The 19,339-nt window shown below is 49.9% G+C and overlaps 1 protein-coding gene across 2 annotated transcripts; it reads right to left on the bottom strand.

Annotated features, from left to right (window-relative positions):
* Window positions 1-3,622: 3,622 nt before the first annotated feature.
* Window positions 3,623-11,311, bottom strand: WAS (WASP actin nucleation promoting factor). Of its 2 annotated transcripts, XM_010361095.2 has the most exons (12): window positions 11,118-11,311; window positions 10,681-10,821; window positions 9,466-9,552; window positions 9,262-9,364; window positions 9,107-9,148; window positions 8,960-9,013; window positions 8,128-8,302; window positions 6,957-6,999; window positions 6,596-6,749; window positions 5,984-6,393; window positions 5,617-5,731; window positions 3,623-3,943 (listed from the first exon to the last, which is right to left on the bottom strand). In XM_010361095.2, the coding sequence occupies exons 1-12, from the start codon at window positions 11,247-11,249 to the stop codon at window positions 3,888-3,890; spliced, it is 1,512 nt and encodes a 503-aa protein (XP_010359397.2). In that variant the 5' UTR covers window positions 11,250-11,311; the 3' UTR covers window positions 3,623-3,887. The 2 variants fall into 2 exon arrangements, with proteins under 2 accessions (XP_010359397.2, XP_030789539.1); XM_030933679.1 differs by lacking the exon at window positions 9,466-9,552.
* Between the last annotated feature and the right edge of the window lie 8,028 nt (window positions 11,312-19,339).

Here is a 19,339-nt window from a genome sequence, read left to right as displayed (position 1 = left end):
TCGAGCAGAGTCAGATTTTCGTCCTCATGTACTCCCAGTCTCCTCGGGCAGCAGGACTCTCCCACTCCCGGTTGTCCAGGAGACCTGTCCAACCCACAAGAGTGATTTAAGACAGGACCTCTGCCTGTCTGGATCTGAGAGGGAGACAAAGGGGTCTGTGGCCAGTAGTGCCCCAAACCACTATAAAGTAGTGGGCAAAATACTGGATTCTGGAGCCTGACTACCTGGACTCAAATCCAGGCTCTGCCATTTACTTGTCCTTAGGCAGTTTCTTAAATTGGTCTGTAAAACCTCGAGTAAGTGACCTTGGGGTGGGTGTCTCTTGCTCATCTGGAAAGTGAATCATTCTGGACTAGCACTTTTTCAGGAGACCTCAAAAGTTAAGAGGCCATCTTAGAGCTACCGTGTCCCACCTTCAGCCATTTGTAAGTTCATTCAGCATTAAATTAATGGCTACTGCGTTGCCCAATGCTGGGGCCAATATAAGGTTTTATTCATTTCAAGCTTCACAGGTTTGACCTATTGTAATGTAAACCTCAGATTGGAGTGTAACACAAATACAGAAGGGTACACAGACCAGGGGTGAACACTGTAATGAGTTTTCACAAGCAGACCTACATGTGGAACCAGAATGCAGGCTGAGCAACCATTTAGCCAGATCTCAGAAGCATTTAATTGTTTTGTATAAATCTATTGGGTACAAGTGTAATTTTTTTTTTTTTTTTTTTTTTTTTTTTTTTTTTTTTTTTTTTGAGACAGAGTCTCACTCTGTCGCCCAGGCTGGAGTGCAGTGGCGTGATCTTGGCTCACTGCAACCTCTGCCTCTCAGGTTCAAGCAATTTTCCTGCCTCTACCTCCTGAGTAGGTGGGATTACAGGCATGTGCCACCACACCTGGCTAATTTTTGTGTTTTTAGTAGAGATGATGGGGTTTCACCACTTTGGCCAGGCTGGTCTCAAACTCCTGGCCTCAGTCTTCCAAAGTGCTCTGATTACAGGCAGCCACTATGCCAGGCCACAAGTGTAATTTTGTTACACAGATATTTTGTGTAGTGGTGAAGTCAGGCATTTTACTGTATCCATCATCTGAATAATGTACATTGGCCTCCCAAAGTGCTGGGATTACAGGCATGAGCCACAGTGCCCGGCCACAAGGGTAATTTTTTTACATGGATACATTGTGTAGTGGTGAAGTCAGGCATTTTACTGTATCCATCAACTGAATAATGTGCATTGGCCTCCCAAAGTGCTAGGATTGCAGGCATGAGTCACAGCGCCCGGCCACAAGCATAATCTTGTTACATTGTGTAGTGGTAAAGTCAGGCATTTTACTGTATCCATAGCCTGAATAATGCACATTGTACTCATTAAGTAATTTCCTCATCATCTACTTCCTTCCCACCTCCCCACCCTTCCAAGACTTTGTTGTTTATCATTCCACATGCTATGCCCATGTGTACACATTATTTAGCTCCCACTTACAAGTGAAAAGATTCAGTATTTGTCTTTCTGTTTCTGAGTTGTTTCATTCAAATTAATGATCTTCAGTTCCATCCATGTTGCTGCAAAAGACATGATTTCATTGTTTTTTATGGCCGAATAGTGTTCCATTGTGTGTACCACATTTTTTTTTTTTTTTTTTTTTGAGACGGAGTCTCGCTCTCTTGCCCAGGCTGGAGTGCAGTGGTGTGATCTCGGCTCACCGCAACCTCTGCCTCCCGGGTTCAAGCATTTCTCCTGCCTCAGCCTCCCAAGTAGCTGGGACTACAGGCATGTGCCACCACGCCCGGCTAATTTTTTGTATTTTTAGTAGAGACGAGGTTTCACCATGTTAGCCAGGATGGTCTCTATTTCTTGACCTCGTCATCTGCCCACCTCGGCCTCCCAAAGTGCTGGGATTACAGGCGTGAGTCACTGCGCCCGGCCAACCAGAACACTGGATTTCTGAGGTTTCCGTGGGGGACTGGGAGTGGGGATAAATGATACTGACGGATCCTTCCTAGACTCAGTGCCCATCTGGGGACCTCGTCAGGGTGGGGTGGGGAGTGGTGTTGGGGGTTAAAGAAAAATGAATTAAAGGAAACCTGAGACTCCCTCCTTCTCTAGCTTGGGGGAGTTCCCCTTTCCACCTACAAATTCTTCCATTGCTGTTGCAGACAGAAGAAGGCTGCCCTCTCTGGAGTCTCCCTCACTTTATCTTCCTCCCCACTACCTTTCTCCTTTTCTCCTTCTCTAAAGGTAGGATGTCCGAGATCTCAAATTCACCAGATTTCAGAAATCGGAAGGGGCAGGGAGCTCAATTTTAGGCTTTGATGTGCAGCAATTTCTAATTATGCCCTTCGAAATGGCTGTAAATGCCGAGGACACTTTTGAGTTACTCCTTTATTTCTGGGAGAGCAAGCCCTGGAGGAGGCAGAGAGGGGACTCTGTGGGATCCCAGTTAGAAATCAGTTATCTCCATTGTATAGATGAGGAAACCACAGCTCAGAGGTGTGGCATCTTTCCCGGGTCCTAGAGCAGATCTGTCTGATTATTAAGTCTTTTCCTCTTCCATCGCAATCTTCCATTGCAATTGGCTAGTGCTTGATTTGAACTGGGAACTGGGCAGAGCCAACTTTTAAAAATGAGAGGGGGATCCTGCCCATCAAGATCCTGGTGTGTGAGTTGTTATGGGCATGGAGAATGAGGAGGTCTGGTCATTGAGTATGCTCTTAATCTAGTATTGTGTTGATTGAATGATTTTTTTTTTTTTGAGACAGAGTCTCGCTCTGTTGCCCAGGCTAGAGTGCAGTGGCGCGATCTCAGCTCACTGCAACCTCTGTCTCCCGGGCTCAAGCAATTCTCCTGCCTCAGCCCCCATTAGGAGCTGGGATTACAGGTGTGCACCACCATCCCCAGCTAATTTTTGTATTTTTTAGTAGAGACGGGGTTTTGCCATGTTGGCCAGGCTGGTCTCAAACTCCTGACCTCAGGTGATCTGCCCACCTTGGCCTCTCAAAGTGCTGGAATTACAGGCATGAGTCACTGCACCCAGCCAATTGTATGATTTTTTAAAAAATAATTAAATACATGACGTCTGGCCTTATGCCAAGCCTTTTCTCACCTCAGGGCCTTTGCACTGGTTGCTCCCTCTGCCTGGAACCCCTTTTCCCCAAATATTAACTGGGCTGACATTTCTCTCTCTTTAGGTCCAGCACCACCATCACCTACTCCAAGTGACCTTCCCTGACTGCTCCATCTGAATGTTGTTTCGTCTGTATCTCTGCCTTACCACTCCACAGCATTTATCATGATCTGCAACTATCTTTTATTTCTATTTGATTTCTTGTTTCTTGTCTGTCTCTTCTCCTAGAATGTGGATTTCACCCCCTAAGGGCAGGAATTTTTGTCTGCATTTTTTTCCACTGCTTGATTCCTAGCCCCTAAAATAGTACCTGAGGGTAAATGTTGAAAGACAGAGGGGCAGAAGGAAAAAAAGAAATACAGGCTAAATGACTGAGGGAATGAATGAATGAATGAATATATACATGTAAGGCTAAATAAATAAAATGGGATAAATGAATAAAAGGGACTTTGGAGGAAAGGGACCCCATTCCCACATTTGGAATGTAAACAGACTGAGATTTATAGGGAGACAGAAAGACAATTCTTTTATTTTTCTTTAAAAATCCTTGAGTGAAGAGAACTGAGAATTTTTGTATAGAAAGGGCCTTGGGATTGCTAGGGTGATTGTGAGGACCAGGCAGGGATGACAGCATTGGAGGGGCTGGTGGGGAAGAAATGGGGGTTGGGGGCCTGGAAGAGGAGAGTGGAGGGTGGGCACAGAGCAGGTGGAGGGGGAGCCATGTCCTGTGGGGAGGAGCACAGGGCAGCAAGTAACTCAGCCACTCAGTCATCCCATTCATCATCTTCATCTTCATCGCCAGCCTGGTCCTCCCCTTCGTCTGGAAGGAAGGAGAAAGATGCCCTGGGAAGTTGGTCGGGGGCTTCATAGGGCCTGGGAGGTGAGGACTGGACCCTGGGAGTCTGAGGTCTCATGCTAGAGGAGGGCGAGTTAGAGTTTCCATTTGGGACAAGAGAGGAATTATAGTTGGGGTCTGAGTTCTAGTTGGAGTTGAAGTTTATGCTGTCAAAAATGTGGTTAGTGGAGATATTGTCAAACAAAGGGTTAATGTTAACCTATTTATCACATAATAGGGTAAATTTACATATTATTAGCAAAGATGTGATAATATATTATTGCTTCCTGTCTGGTTAACGCTAATATTTTTGACACATAATGGGGTTAATGACAATAACATCATCAAAATTAGCCAGGTGTAGTGGCGCGCCTGTAGTCCCAGCTACTCGGGAGGCTGAGGCAGGAGAATCGCTTGAACCTAGGAGGCAGAGGTTGCAGTTAGCCAAGATCACGCCACTGCACTCCAGCCTGGGAGACAGAGCAAGACTCCATCTCAAAAGAAAAAAAAAATTCGTTGTCAAAAGATGAAGTTCCTATAATAGGTTGATACTAATATTTGCATCATATAATGGATTGGTGACAGTACTGCTGACAGATTAAGAGAGTAATAGTAACATTATTATAAAAAGATTAGGTTAACAGCCCGTCGTGGTGGCTCATGCCTGTAATCCCAGCACTCTGGGAGGCTGAGGCAGGCAGATCGCTTGAGGCCAGGAGTTGCAGAGCAGCCTGGGCAACATGAGAGTAGTGAGAGCTTGGTAGTGAGAGCTCATCACTACCAAAAAAGCACCAAAAATTAGCCGGGTATGGTGGCACACACCTGTAGTCCCAGCAACTTTGGGAGCTGAGGTGGGAGGATTGCTTGAGCCTGGGAGGTTGAGCCTGCAGTGAGCCATGATTGCACCACTGTACTCCAGCCTGGGACACAGAGCGAGACCCTGTCTCAAAAATGTTTTTAAAAAGATTAGATTGTATTATCTCATAATGAGTTAATGTAAATCTGTTGACACATGGAATTAAAATTAATATTGTCAACAATGGTGTTCTTCATAATATTGTCATCACATAATGGGTTGATTTTTTTTTTCTTTTTTTTTTTTTTGAGGAAAAAAAAAGGCTGGAGTGCAGTGGCACAATCATGGATAACTGCTGCCTTGACCTCCCAGGCTCAAGCAATCCTCCCACCTCAGCCTCCCAAGTAGCTGGGACCACAGGCACACACCACTATGCTCAACTACTTGTTTTTGAATTTAGTTTTTATGGAAACGAGGTCTCACTATATTGCCCAGGCTGGTCTCGAACTCCTGGGCTCAAGCGATCCTCCTGCCTTGGCCTCCCAAAGTTCCTGGATTACAGGCATGAGCCATCATGCCCTGCCAGCTGATGTTAATAGTACTGAACGTGTGGGAATGACATTAATATTGTGGACACACCCTGGCATTAATGTTAATATTATTGTCAAAGTTGGAGTTAATTATGTTATTGTCACATAATGACTTAATGTTAACTTTGTCAAAAAGGAGGCTGACACAAGATTCATGTTAATGCTGTCAACAGATGGGGCTGATGTCACTATGGGTGGTGACTGCTGGGATTGTTCTGAGGCCAGTGCTAGCCCTGGGAGCCAGGTTTGAGGCCCTGGTAGGATCAGCTCACCGGAGGAGTGGATGGCTCTGCTCCTCTTCTGCATCACGTGCATTAGGGCCCCCACCAGTCCCTCTGAGCTCTGAGGTGGGGGCTGCAGCGCTGAGCTCTCTGGGGCCCCAGGGGTCTGCAGCAGGCAGGGGTCAGCACAGAGGGCTCAGGGCCTGGGAAAGGAGCATTTCTCCCCACCCCTCCATCAATATTTTCCCTCCCACACACTCCAGTACCCTTCAAGGCTTCCCACCAACCTTTCCACCCTATCACTGAATCCCCAAGGCCTGGAACTCTCCTCAGTCCTGGCCTCAGCCCTCCGGTATCCTGACTTACACAGGTACCCCAGAGTTCCAGACCCCCAATCTTCCATCCTACCTGTCCTCACCTTGTTCAGCTGAATTCCCTGCCGGATTTGATCCAAAAGTGCTCCCCGACCCCCACCAGGGGCCAGGCCCCCCGCAGGCACCAGAGCAGGAGGGAGTAGGGGAGGGGCTGGTCCATTCCCGGAGCTGGGTGGCGGTGGTGGTGGTGGTGGTGGTGGTGGTGGCATGGGTGGCCCCCCAGCTCCAGGGGGTGGTGGGGGTGGTGGTCCAGAACGTCCAGTAGCTGGAGGGGGTGGTGGTGGAGGGCCCCCTCGGCCTGGGGGTGGGGGTCCCCGGGGCGTTGGTGGGGGTGGGGCAACCCCCAAAGGTACAGGGGGCAGTGGACCAGAACGACCCTTGTTACCCCCCACAATAGGGGGCCGAGGGGGCTGGTTCCCTCCTCGAGATGGCGGTGGGGGCGGCGGAAGTGGCTCTGTGGAGGGAGTATAACACATAGCTGTAACTCTGATTTCTTCTGAGCCTCAGTTTTGCTCATTTGTAAAATGGGTACCCCCACTGACCAACTCCTGACTGAAGCAGTATAGGTGCTCCCATAAGGACTGAGTGACTTAGTGAATCTCTTAGCTATGAGCTGCTAGGGCTGGAGAAGGGAACATATGGAAGCAGGGGCTCACCCTGGCGCCTCATCTCCTGCCGCACAGCCTCCAGCCCACCCTGGTCCTCAATGAAGTCGTAGATAAGTTTAGAGGTCTCAGCATCGGTGAGCTGGGCCTCGCTGATTCCTGCCCTGGAGAACAGACTCCGCAGATCTGGGTCGAGGTTGTTCACCTGCCCAGGAGGAAAAAGGCCAGGGGCGGGAGTAGAGGAATAAGGCGAGGAGAGCAGCGACACAGATTGTCGTTGGGTTCATCCCAGCAAGGGATCTGAGAGGGGTGGGTGTGGGAAGGGCACGGTCTGGGGGTGGGGTCTCAGCAGTGGTCTTTGGAAGGGTGGGCGGAAGTTTAGTGGAGTCCAAGAGACTCTGAAGTTACTCACGTCAAATCCATTCTGGGGGTCCCACCCCACATGGGTGACATGCCTGGGAGAGGTGAAGAGACTCCAGTGAATCCCCACTGCCCTTCCTTCCCTCCTTTCGTAGTGAAGCCCTCTTGCCCTCTCCTGCCCAGAGAGACTCTGAGGGGCCAGAATTAATGAATGAGGCTGAATGAATGAATGAGTATGGGCAGCAGTTATGGAATTAGAAGGGCTTCATAGTTTGTGGTGCTGATCCATCCACCCATCCCTCTTTCCCCATCTATTCACCCATGCATTTGTCCACCTATTCATTCACATTCATCTGTTGGACTACTGATCTGTCCATACATCTGTCTCTGCAACTATCTGCCCATGTATGTCTGTTCACCCATTTGTCCACCAATCTGTCCTCACACACACTTGTCCATCCACCCATCCACCTACCCATGCGCCCACCTTTCCATCTATCCATTCACTCATTTTTCTACCCATGCAACCACACATTTCTGTTCACTTATCCATTGAACTGTCCATTCATCCACATATCTGTCTACCTGTACCATCCCCATCCACCTTGTCTGCCATCCCCATCCACCTTGTCTGTGAGCCAATCAGCCTGCATATCAATCTGTCCACACACTCATCCACTCACCCATCCATCTACCCACGCACCTCCCATCAACCCATCCACCCATCAACCTGTCCGTCCAACCACTTACCCATTCATTCTTCAACCCATTCATTCATCCATTTATTTATCCATCCATCCATCCATCCATCCACCCATCCACTCACCCACCTACCCACCAGCCCCCCTCATCCATCATCTGTCTCATCTATCTATCCATTCATTCACTTGCCCACCCACCTGCTCCCCTAACAGCCCACCCAGAATGGGCCCAGGGTGAGGCAAGTGAGGTGCCTAGGGTGCAAAATTTAAGTGAGTCACTCACTCTCAGAGTCAGGAATTACAGTTACATGCCTCTGAGTGTGAGTGCCTCCTTAAATTTTGTACCCTTGGTGCCTTATTTACCTCTCCCTAGACCCAGCCCTGCACCTACCCATCCGTCCACTCATTTACCCACTCAGCCACCCAGCCATCTGCTCTTCCTTCCATCCACTCAGCTGTCCACTTGTTCATTTGCCCCTCTGCCCCCAGGAATCTGTGGGCCCACTGGGGACTGGTTCTCACTTGAATCCACTGGGTGCACCAATATCAGCTTTGCTGATCTTCTTCTTCCCTGAGCGTTTCTTATCAGCTGGGCTAGGTCCAGGTGCTGGGAGCCCACGGTATCGTGAACTCGTGATGTCAGGGTTCTGGATGTCCACTGTCGCCAGCCCCAGGGAGAGCGGACCCACCGGAGGGCCTGTGGGGAAAATAGGGTGGTTGGCTCATTGACCCATTTACCAACCAACCAAAGCACAGGGGCAAGAAACGGAAGCCTTGGGGGAAATCTGTGTGTGTGTTGGATGGCCATAGAGGTTGTGGGTGAAGGGTTCAAGTAGGGTTTATGGAGAAGTGGGTGGATCCCGCAAACAATTCATACATTCACTGATTCATTCATTTTTTTCATTCCCTCATGCTTTATCATTCACTGGCTCATTGACTAATGAATTTGTTAAAATTTTCATTTACTCTTGTATTCATTCAATCATGCTTTCTTCACTGACTGAAATTTGTCATTTAGTCGTTTATTCATTGTTCATTCATTCACTCATTCACTAATTTACTCAGTCATCCATCTACCTTTTCATTCATTTATCCACATACCCATTCACCTATGCATCTATCTACTTAGACTTTTATCCTCCCATCAATTCATCCCTCCACTCAGCCATCTACCACCAATCCATCCACCCATCCATCGATCCACACATCCATGCACCCACTCGTCCATCCACATACCCATCCATCTACCCATCCATTCACCCACTTACGCACCCATCCAACTGCTCATTCCTCCATCCACTCTTCCACCTACCCACCCATCCATCCAGAGACACAGGGAAGAGTCAGCACGCACCTCCTTGGTCTCCACCTGGGTGCGGGGGCAGGGGTGGAAGCCCTCCTCTTCTCTCTGGGAAGATAGAATGTGTAGAGAGCTATCACAACCCTGCCACAGGTTCCTGGGCTAGCCCCTTATTACTGCTACTTGCACTAGAGTTCTCACCTTCATTGGCTGGTGGTGGTGGTGGGGGTAGCTGGCGTCTGTCTGTGGATAGACAGATGGATTGGGAGCCAGGACCATGAGAGGGAACTTTTCTAGTTCCCCACGCTTGCACTCACCTCTGCCCAACTTCCTTTCCTCCCCTGTGGCCTCCTCACCTCCACTTTGCCTCTGATTCCTTTTTTGTATCTTCTCCTGCACCAGGGCCCGGAAGGCCTGGGCCTCGCCCTCGTCTGCAAAGTTCAGCCCCGCTTGGCAGTCCTGCACATATCTTGGGGTCATCCACCTCCCAGGTCCCCCCACAGCTTTCCCATCTCCTCTCCACACCCCAAGTGAGGCTCGAGGGCTGGTTGGTCACTTACATCTCCAGCGAAGGTGTGGAAGAAGGGGGTGGGGGTGGAGTAGACAAGCTGTGAGTACAGCTCCTGTTCCCAGAGCAGCCGACCAGCCTGGAGAGGTGTAGGGTGGGAGGCACAGTGGCACTGAGGCACACCGGGGGTGGCAGGCCTTTGTTAGCTGGGCAGGGAGCAGGGTGTCTGGATTTGGGGGCCTCATAGTCTGGTTTGGAGATTTCCAGCTCAACACCAGAGAGCTGGGATCTAAGGGTGTGGATGTGGAGTATAGTCTGGGAGCCATACACTTTTGTGAGAGGTTTGGATTTGGGGTTCGGGGCCCTAGATGTGAGACTGGGGAGCTTGAATTTCATAATTTAGGACTCTAGTCTTAGGAAGTTGAGGCTCATTCATAGATTCAATCCATGCCCTCCCCCGCCACCCCAGCCCCAATTCATGACAGGTAGGATTCTAGTATTTGGGAGTTGGAGGTGAGATTTGAAGTTCAGACACATAGACTTGGGAGTTTTGCGGAGGGTCCAGCTAAAGTAAGTGCAATTTGGGGTTTGTGGAGAAGAGTTATGGCTTAGGAGTTTGGTGAATATTTGACAGCCTTGGAATCTGGAAGTTATGCTGGGTCCGTCTTTATGGGTTTAGAAGGATGAATTTGGGGCTTAAACCTAGAAAGTTCAGGTCGGGGAATTGTGGAAAAGACTTTTTGCTTAAGAACTACCTCGGTATTTGAGTGTTCAGGAATTTTAATATGGGAATTCTGGGGTCTGTGCTGTGGATTTAAAAGGACAGATTTGGAGTTCAAGGATCAATGGAATATTCAACTTTGGGGTTTGTTGAACAGATTTATGACTTAGGAGCTTGGCAAACATCTGGGGTTCAGGAGTTTTGATGAGAGATTCCTGGGATGCAAAATGTTGAGTTTAGAATAGATTTGAGGTTCAGGTACAAATACAGTGCTCATTTATTGGAATTTGTGGAAAAGATTAGGCTTAGGCAGCAGACTAATACTGGGGGCTTTAGAGATCTTGATATGGAGACTGGGGCCAGTCATTGCAGACTTAGAAAGGCAAGCCAGAGTTTGCCATCTGGATGAGTCTTTGGTTCTGGGGCTCAGGGATTCACTGATCAGGTCTGAGGTCTTGGGACTGTGGACACATATGGACACAGATCTGGGTTTGTGGGTTGAGAACTGGCTTGCAAGTCCAGTCGGGGGCGGGGGATGGGGGTCACCTGAAGGCCGTAAAGGCGAATGAAGTAGGACTTCTGGGGGTTATCCTTCACGAAGCACACAGCCCCACAATGCTCCTTGGTCCAGTGCTCAGCTCCAGGGGGCAGCGCCAGATACAGCTGAACAACTGCAGTGGCCAGCGTCTGGGAGGGGAAAGCAGGGGTCAGTGGAGTCTGGTCAGGGGTAGCCACAAGGTCTTGGAGCCAGACCTGGTCCTTCCTGCCTCATGACAGTCATGGGCCCGAAGGAAGAGCTGCAGCCAGAGGGAAGGCAAGTAGACATTGAGATCTTCCTGGGGAGGGTGGATGATAACAGGAGAGTCTAGGAGAGAAGATGATGGAGAGGGAAAGGAGGAGCAGGAGGAGGGGAAGAGAGAGAAGGAGGAGAGGAAGAGGAAGAAATGGTGGGGACGGGCGGGGGCAGGAGATCCCCAGCTCACCAAGCATTTTCGTCCAAGCATCTCAAAGAGTCGCTGGTTCTCGTGGTCCTGGAGGAGGGTGGAGGGTATGTTCTGTTGAACCGCTGGTGCTCCTCGGCCCCCAGGCCTTCCTCCCATTGGGCCCCCACTCATGGTGCTTTCTGCCCTCGTCTTCTCTGGTGAGGCTCTGGGTGCAGGGTAAGAAGAGGAACTTCCGCAGTGAGCAGCAAGGGAACAGGAAGTGCAAAAAACCACAAGGGACAAGGGAAACAAGTCCTCCAGGGGCCCCTTGGTGGGCCTGGCCTCCTCCTCATTAGGCCGAGCTTGGGCCCTCTACCATCAGATTGGAACCTTCCTCCACTTGACTGCTTAGACCCATCTTTTGGATCAGCTTGGGTCCTCCTTCTCCTTTCTTACTCTCTGAGGCCCATCTCCTTCTGACTGGCTCAGACCCTCTTCCCTCTGGCTGGCAGTGAGAGCTTAGCCATTGGCAGCACATCTGTGTGCAGGGCACCCTGTGGCAAGGAGTAGCCATGGGCCTGGGTGGCCTCCTTCCTAAAGCACCCAGGTAGCCTGAGGCTGAAGCCCGAGGCCCCTAGTCCTGAAGGGTTACTACACTAAAACTTTTCCTTTTCGCTGGGGACAGTAGCTCACACCTGTAATCCCAGCACTTTGGGAGGCCAAGGCGAGCAGATCACTTGAGGTCAGGAGTTCGAGACCAGTCTGGGCAACATGGCAAAACTCCATTTCCACTAAAAAACAGAAAAATTAGCCAGGCATGGCGGCATGCACCTGTAGTCCTAGCTGCTCAGGAGGCTGAGGTAGGAGAATCGCTTGAACCCGGGAGGTGGAGGTTGCAGTGAGCTGAGATTGCACCACTGCACTCCAGCCTGGATGATGACAGAGCAAGACTCTTGTCTCAAAAACAGCAACAACAAAAACCCTTTTCCTTTTATTACAGAGTGAGCCCCTGTGATCCACGCCTATCCTGAGTGCTTAGACACTGCCAATGACACATATGCCTCTGGTTCACTTCCCCATCCCTTACCCTTGCCTCCCTGCAGCTCCCAAATTACTTTCTGCTCATCATCTTTTTTTTTTTTTTTTTGAGATGGAGTCTCACTCTGTCGCCAGGCTAGAGTGCGGTGACGCGATCTCAGCTCACTGCAACCTCCGCCTCCCAGGTTCAAGTGATTCTCCTGCTTCAGCCTCCTGAGTAGCTGGGACTACAGGCACGCACCACCACGCCCAGCTAACTTTTTTGTAGTTTTAGTAGAGACAGGGTTTCACCATGTTGGCCAGGATGGTCTCGATTTCTTGACCTCATGATCCGCCCTCCTTGGCCTCCCAAAGTGCTGGGATTACAGGCATGAGCCACCGTGCCCAGCGCATCCCTTTTTTAAAGAAAGGAACTTTAGGCCGGGCGCGGTGGCTCAAGCCTGTAATCCCAGCACTTTGGGAGGCCGAGACGGGCGGATCACGAGGTCAGGAGATCGAGACCATCCTGGCTAACACGGTGAAACCCCGTCTCTACTAAAAAATACAAAAAACTAGCCGGGCGAGGTGGCGGGCGCCTGTAGTCCCAGCTGCTCCGGAGGCTGAGGCAGGAGAATGGCGTAAACCCGGGAGGCGGAGCTTGCAGTGAGCCGAGATCCAGCCACTGCACTCCAGCCCGGGCTAGAGCGAGACTCCGTCTCAAAAAAAAAAAAAAAAAAAAAAAAAGAAAGGAACTTTATATCATATATGAATGCCTGAACAACATCTTGTTTAGTTTTCATTGCACTTGAAGTTTGTAAAAGCACATAATCTTCAAAGGCTTGCTTTCTCCCCACTGGACATCCTAGTTTTATCTTAACACTCACATAGCACTTAACGTGTGTGCCAGGCACTGTTCTGATCCCTTTGCCCGGAGTGGGAGCCAGGCAGGCCGGGTGTGAGTGCACGTTCTCGTCTCTCCATGCCTTCGCTCTCAGCTGTTGCTATGATTCCTGCTTGCCTGTAGCAGTAGCTGTTCATTTATTTCCACTGCCATACAGCATTCAGTGGTGTGCATGTGCAGCCTGGGTGTCCACATTCTCCTGTAACAGGCCTTTGAGCTGTTTCTGGTTCTTGCTATTGGGAGCAACACTGCAGTGTTCGTTCCCGCACACATCTCCTGTGCGGGAGTCTACATCGGCACACAGACTCTCAGAGGGGAATCTGAGGGTGTAGGGTTTGCATGTCTCTAACTTCTGCAGGTGATGCCAGACTATTTCCACAAGTGAATGCTAGCTCAGTCCCTGGGCCTCCCCAGGCCTCAGTTTCCCCATGTATTAGGTAGGCCATTTGGGGACTTGAAGCTCTCAGATATAGGAACAGCAGTGTGGGGGAGCTGAGCAGGTCTGGGGCGTGACTGACATTCCCAGGTACCTGAAGGAGGAACGACACATCTCCAGGTGGGACCTGCAGTCCTTCCTGGAAACTTCCATGGCTCCCCACACGTGCAGGTTCAAAGCCTCTCTCCTGAACCTAGGTTCAGAGCTCCTTCTGCAGTGGCAGTTCCAACCTCCCTCCCGTATCCCCACTCACAGCTAAGCGTCGGTCCTGGAGCACCTCCAACCTGCCGATCAGGGCAAGCCCCGACGTGGCTTTCAAGGCCATTGCATGTGTTCATTGTGACACTGCTTGCTGAGTAGTCACTATGTGCCAGGTGTATCTCTTGCATCTGGACAGACGACACTAAATGGGTATTGAAGGATTGAATGAGGGATCAGTAATGATATCCAATTTGATTCAGTGGTTCCAGAGGTTTTTCTAAGTGCCTTCCATTTATTAACTCATTTCACATTCACAGATGACCCCACAAAGTAAGCACTACTGGCCGAGCATGGTGGCTCACACCTGTAATCCCAGCACTTTGGGAGGCCAAGGCGGGCAGATCACGAGGTCAGGAGTTCCAGACCAGCCTGACCAACATAGTGAAACCCTGTCTCTACTAAAAATACAAAAATTACCCTGGTGTGGTGGTGCACACCTGTAATCCCAGCTACTCAGGAGGCTGAGGCAGAAGAATCACTTGAACCCGGGAGGCGGAGGTTGCAGTGAGCTGAGATCGTGCCCTTACACTTCAGCCTGGGTGACAAGAGCAAGACTCCAACTCAAAAAAAAAAAAGAAAAAAAGAAGGAAAAAAAAAAGTAAGCACTACTGTTATCCCCATTGTACTGACTGGGAAGCTGAGGCCCAGAGGAGCTTGGGTGCCTTGCCCGAGGTCACACAGCTTGTGAGTGGTGGAGATGAGGAAAATTATGAGAGAAATTGTTGTTCCCAAGCTGTGAGGTGCCACATGGAGGCTAAGATAAAATTCTTCTGCTCCTCTGTGTCTTTTGTTCTTCACCTTTCTACCTCTTTCTCTGCCTCCAGAACTGTCCCCTTGAATAGGGGACGCTAAGCCTCTGATATATTTTCTGGTTGTTGTTTTTAATGTGAAAGCAAGCTTATCAAGAAAGTAAAGGAATAAAGAATGGCTACTTCATAGGCAGAGCAGCAGCTTGGGCTGCTGGACTAAGGATACTTACAGTTATTTCTTGATTATATGCTAAACAAGGGGTGGATTATTCATGAGTTTTCCAGGAAATGGGTGGGCAATTCCTGGAACTGAGAGTTCCTCCCCTTTTTAGACTATGTAGGGTAACTTCTTGCCGTTGCCATGGCACTGTCATGGCGCTGGTGGGAGTGTCTCTTAGCATGCTAGTGCATCATAATTAGTGTATAATGAGCAGTTAGGAAGACCAGAGGTCACTTTCATTGCTATCTTGGTTTTGGTGGCTTTTAGCCAGCTTCTTTACTGCAACCTGTTTTATCAGCAAGGTCTTTGTGACCTGTATCTTGTGCTGACCTCCTATCTCACCCTGTGACTTAGAATGCCTAACCTCCTGGGAATGCAGCCCTGTAGGTCTCAGCCTTATTTTACCCAGCCCCTATTCAAGATGGAGTCACTCTGGTTCATACGCCTCTGATATATTTGCCCTTCCCTTTTACAAGGAAACCCTTAATCCTGATGGTTTAGAGGGAGGAAGATTCATCTTCTGTAACTTCTTCAGGCAGAATAGGGGTGATGATATTCTTGCCCATTAGGGTCTCTTGTATTCAGGGTAGAAGGATGCTCAGCAAGCATTGGTATGTCGAGGGCCACTCATAACTGAGTTCCAACAAAAGGCAATGTCCATCCCTCTTGTTTCTTCTGAGCAGCCGTCACAGATCACTGATTGGTTCACAGGAATAAGCAGGGTCAGTTCAAAGTCGGCCAATCAGTGCTGCAGTCTATTTCCTTTGGGTCGAGGGCCTCGTCAGTATCATCCCTTTGTGGTTCGCCAGGAAGATGTTACCAGAAAGGGGTCCTGATCCAGACCTAAGAGAGGGTTTTTGGATCTCACACAAGGAAGAATTTGGGGCAACTCCATAGAATAAAGTGAAAGCAAATGTATTAAGAAAGTAAAGGAATGAAAAATGGCTACTCCATAGGCAGAGCAGCTGCTGGTTATTTTATTTAACTATTTATTTATTTATTTTTGAGACAAAGTCTCACTCTGCTGCCTAGGCTGAAGTGCAGTGGTGCAGTCATGGCTCAATGCAGCCTCGACCTCCTGGGCTCAAGGGATCCTCCTGCCTCAGCCTCTCCAGTAGCTGGGACTACAGGTGTGCACCACCATGCCTTGCTGATTTTCATATTTTTTGTAGAGATGAGGTCTCACTATGTTGCCCAACCTGGTCTGGATCTCCTGGGCTCAAGCAATCTGCCCTTCTCCACCTCCCAAAGTGCTGGGATTACAGGTGTGAGCCACCACAGCCTTGCTAGTTGTGCTGGTTGTTTTATAAATTAACATTTAAAGGTGAATATTTCATTACCAAGGTATGAGAATGAATTTTTTTAAGTCGTATATTTCCTGTTCTTATTTCTAAGTAGCAGACAAGGCCGGGCGCGGTGGCTCAAGCCTGTAATCCCAGCACTTTGGGAGGCCGAGACGGGCGGATCACGAGGTCAGGAGTTCGAGACCATCCTGGCTAACACGGTGAAACTCTGTCTCTACTAAAAAATACAAAAAAGCTAGCCGGGCGAGGTGGCTGGCGCCTGTAGTCCCAGCTACTCGGGAGGCTGAGGCAGGAGAATGGCGTAAACCCGGGAGGCGGAGCTTGCAGTGAGCTGAGATCCGGCCACTGCACTCCAGCTTGGGCGACAGAGCGAGACTCCGTCTCAAAAAAAAAAAAAAAAAAAAAAAAAGTAGCAGACAAGTGTAAAATGTATATTTTTCTCTTAAAAACACACACACACACACACACACAAAAACCTGAAGCAGGCCAGGCGTGGTAGCTCACCCCTGTAATCCAGCACTTTGGGAGGCCAAGGCAGGTGGATTGCTTGAGCCCAGGAGTTTGAGACTAGCCTGGGCAACATTGCAAAACCCCATCTCTACAAATAATTTTTTAGAAATTAGGCCGGGCGCGGTGGCTCAAGCCTGTAATCCCAGCACTTTGGGAGGCCGAGACGGGCGGATCACGAGGTCAGGAGATCGAGACCATCCTGGCTAACATGGTGAAACCCCGTCTCTACTAAAAATACAAAAAACTAGCCGGGCGAGGTGGCGGGCGCCTGTAGTCCCAGCTACTCGGGAGGCTGAGGCAGGAGAATGGCGTAAACCCGGGAGGCGGAGCTTGCAGTGAGCTGAGATCTGGCCACTGCACTCCAGTCCGGGCGACAGAGCGAGACTCCGCCTCAAAAAAAAAAAAAAAAAAAAAAAAAGAAATTAGCTGGGCGTGGTGGCATATGCCTGTAGTTGGGGAGGCTGAGGCAGGATGATTGCTTGAGCCTAGGAGATCGAGGCGGCAGTGAGCCGTGATTGCCTCAGTGCAATCTAGCCTGGGCAACAGAACAAGACCGTGGCTCTTGAAAACGAAAGAAAGAAAGGAAAACTTAAAGCAGATTTTTGTTATTTTAGTCCCTAATAGAATGAGTTTTCCCATCATAGACTATAGTGATTTACTAATCATTTTAGTATCACTTTTCATATTATTCATATTTTTTGATTACTCCATTGATTGATATCAATAATTTGGAGCTGGTTTATTACTTTTATATGTATCCACAAACTCTTTTTTTAAAAAATTTAAATTATTTTCACTCCGTTCTTCTAGTCTGATGTTCTCATCAACTCTTGCTGTTCTGCACTGGATGCCAGTACTTGGTGAGGTGATGACCTCAAAGATAATTTGCTCTCCTGGGCCTTCAAATAGACTCAAAAACAAAAACAGGAACTTTAATCCAGCTTTTCTGGTTTCTCTCAGCAGGAGAGTTGGTCTATTGCAAGCCAGTTCACACAGCTGGAAGCAGAAGTGTTAATTTACTTCACAGTAATACAGCAAACACCAGGAACCCCCAAAAACCAGGATGGATCCCATCACCTTCCCCTCCAACCCCCAGGGGCACCAGATGAATCATCTCCTGTTTATATCTTGTTCTTATTTTGCTTCTTGTTGGGAAGATATTGACTACAAGATCCTGATCACCACACCCCAAGCCCAGAGTAGGTAATAAGACATGGGGGTGTTTTCCACACCTGGGCCACCACTGACTGAATCCATGTAGGAGACTTAGGCGTGGGGAGCGTCCAACTGCTGGGAGGCCAAGATGGCAAAATTTACGTTGCTACATCTTCCTCCTCCCCTCACCGTACTGTCCTCATGGTCCTTCCTACCCCTGACTGAGGAGTGCTTCCTGGGACAGGCCTGACCTAAGGAAGTGTCATTTCCCAACCCTCAGATCCAATGCTCCCTTTTAATAAGAAACATTTTGGGAGGCCTCCTTTTACCATCCTGAAATAACATTCACATTCATGTACATTACAAGTCTTGCTGGTGTGGGGCTGCCCCCCAGCACCAGAACTCTGCCCATTCAATGCCAAAGCACCCTCAAGGAGGAATTCCCAAAACACACCCCGAGGGCAGGCAGGAACAGGACCCTTGTCTGTCTGGTTCAGTGCGGTATCCCCACCACCTAGCACAAGACCCTGCATGCAGTAAGTAATTGCACAGTCTGGATAGCTATGCTGTGATTTACTGCCCTCTTCCAATAAGGCTTCCCTGTCCTTTGTTCACTGCCCCTGCCTGGGGAACCAGGGAAGAAAAACAACTCAGGGTGCACAGGGGTCAGCTCCCTCGCACAGAGAGTTCTACACAGTTCACTGGTGCTGTGGGCAAATGGATGCTTCAGGGGCCCTGGGTCCTGCCGGGGGCGGAATGAGGACAGGGTGAACACAGAAAGCAGAGACATCTGTAGAGTCAATGACGCAGTGGTCAGAACACAGAGTCCAGAGTGCACAGCCTGACCCTGGCCCTGGCCCTGGCACTTCTCAGCTGTGTGCCTTCTGGTAACCTCTACAGGGCCTGAGGTCTCTCATCCAGAACGCAATGATGATAATAGTAGTTAAGGTTGTTGTGAAGACGCAGTGAGATGATTCGTTTAAAGTGATCAGGAGAGCTTGGCACGTGTTATAATTATTCATTACTGTTGCTGTTTTTATGAAATAGATGAGTAACTTGGATCAATGAACTATCATCCCTGATGCCTAGATTCCCCCCTCCCTCAAGCGCCTCCTCACCTTCCTTCCTCAGACTTCCAGGTTCCACCACCATTGGTGGATGGTCAGGAAGCCAGTACGCGCGACCTCCCTTTTCTTTCCCCTGCTGCAAAGCCCATCTCAGAGCTCCCTTATGTGGGGCTCAGCCAGACCCCCCAGGGCTGGGACAGGTTCCTGGGCCCCTCCCTACTCCCCGCACCTGCACAGGAAAACCCTGACCCAGCCAGGCCCCACCAGGACCAGCCAGGGAACCAGTCCCTACCTTGCCCTCACCCTCAGCCACCATCAACTCCCTCTGGGCGGGCGCGCCCTACCTCCCTGCACCTCCGTCTGTGTGAGCCCAGGAGTGCCCACTCCCCAATGTGTGTGCCCCTGTGGGTGTCCAAAGCCTTGTCTGTGTGACCCTAGGGGTGTCCACAGCCCTGTGTGTGGTCCCGGCAGCGTACACTCCCCAGCGTGTGCGACCCTCGGAGCCCGCAGCCTGGAATGGCCAGCCACGCGCGGGGCAGGGACGCGCGCACGGAAGCGTCCACCCGGGGCCGCAGCACTGGGGAGGGGCAGCCAACCTGGGCGCACCGTTTTGCACTGGGGGAGGAAGGAGCCCCCTTCCCCGCGCGGGGCCGGGTCTGCCA

Source organism: Rhinopithecus roxellana, chromosome 7, assembly GCF_007565055.1.
Source record: "Rhinopithecus roxellana isolate Shanxi Qingling chromosome 7, ASM756505v1, whole genome shotgun sequence".
NCBI classification, from domain to species: domain Eukaryota; kingdom Metazoa; phylum Chordata; class Mammalia; order Primates; family Cercopithecidae; genus Rhinopithecus; species Rhinopithecus roxellana.
Note: the sequence above shows the minus strand (reverse complement) of the source record. Positions and strands in the feature narration are given on the sequence as shown.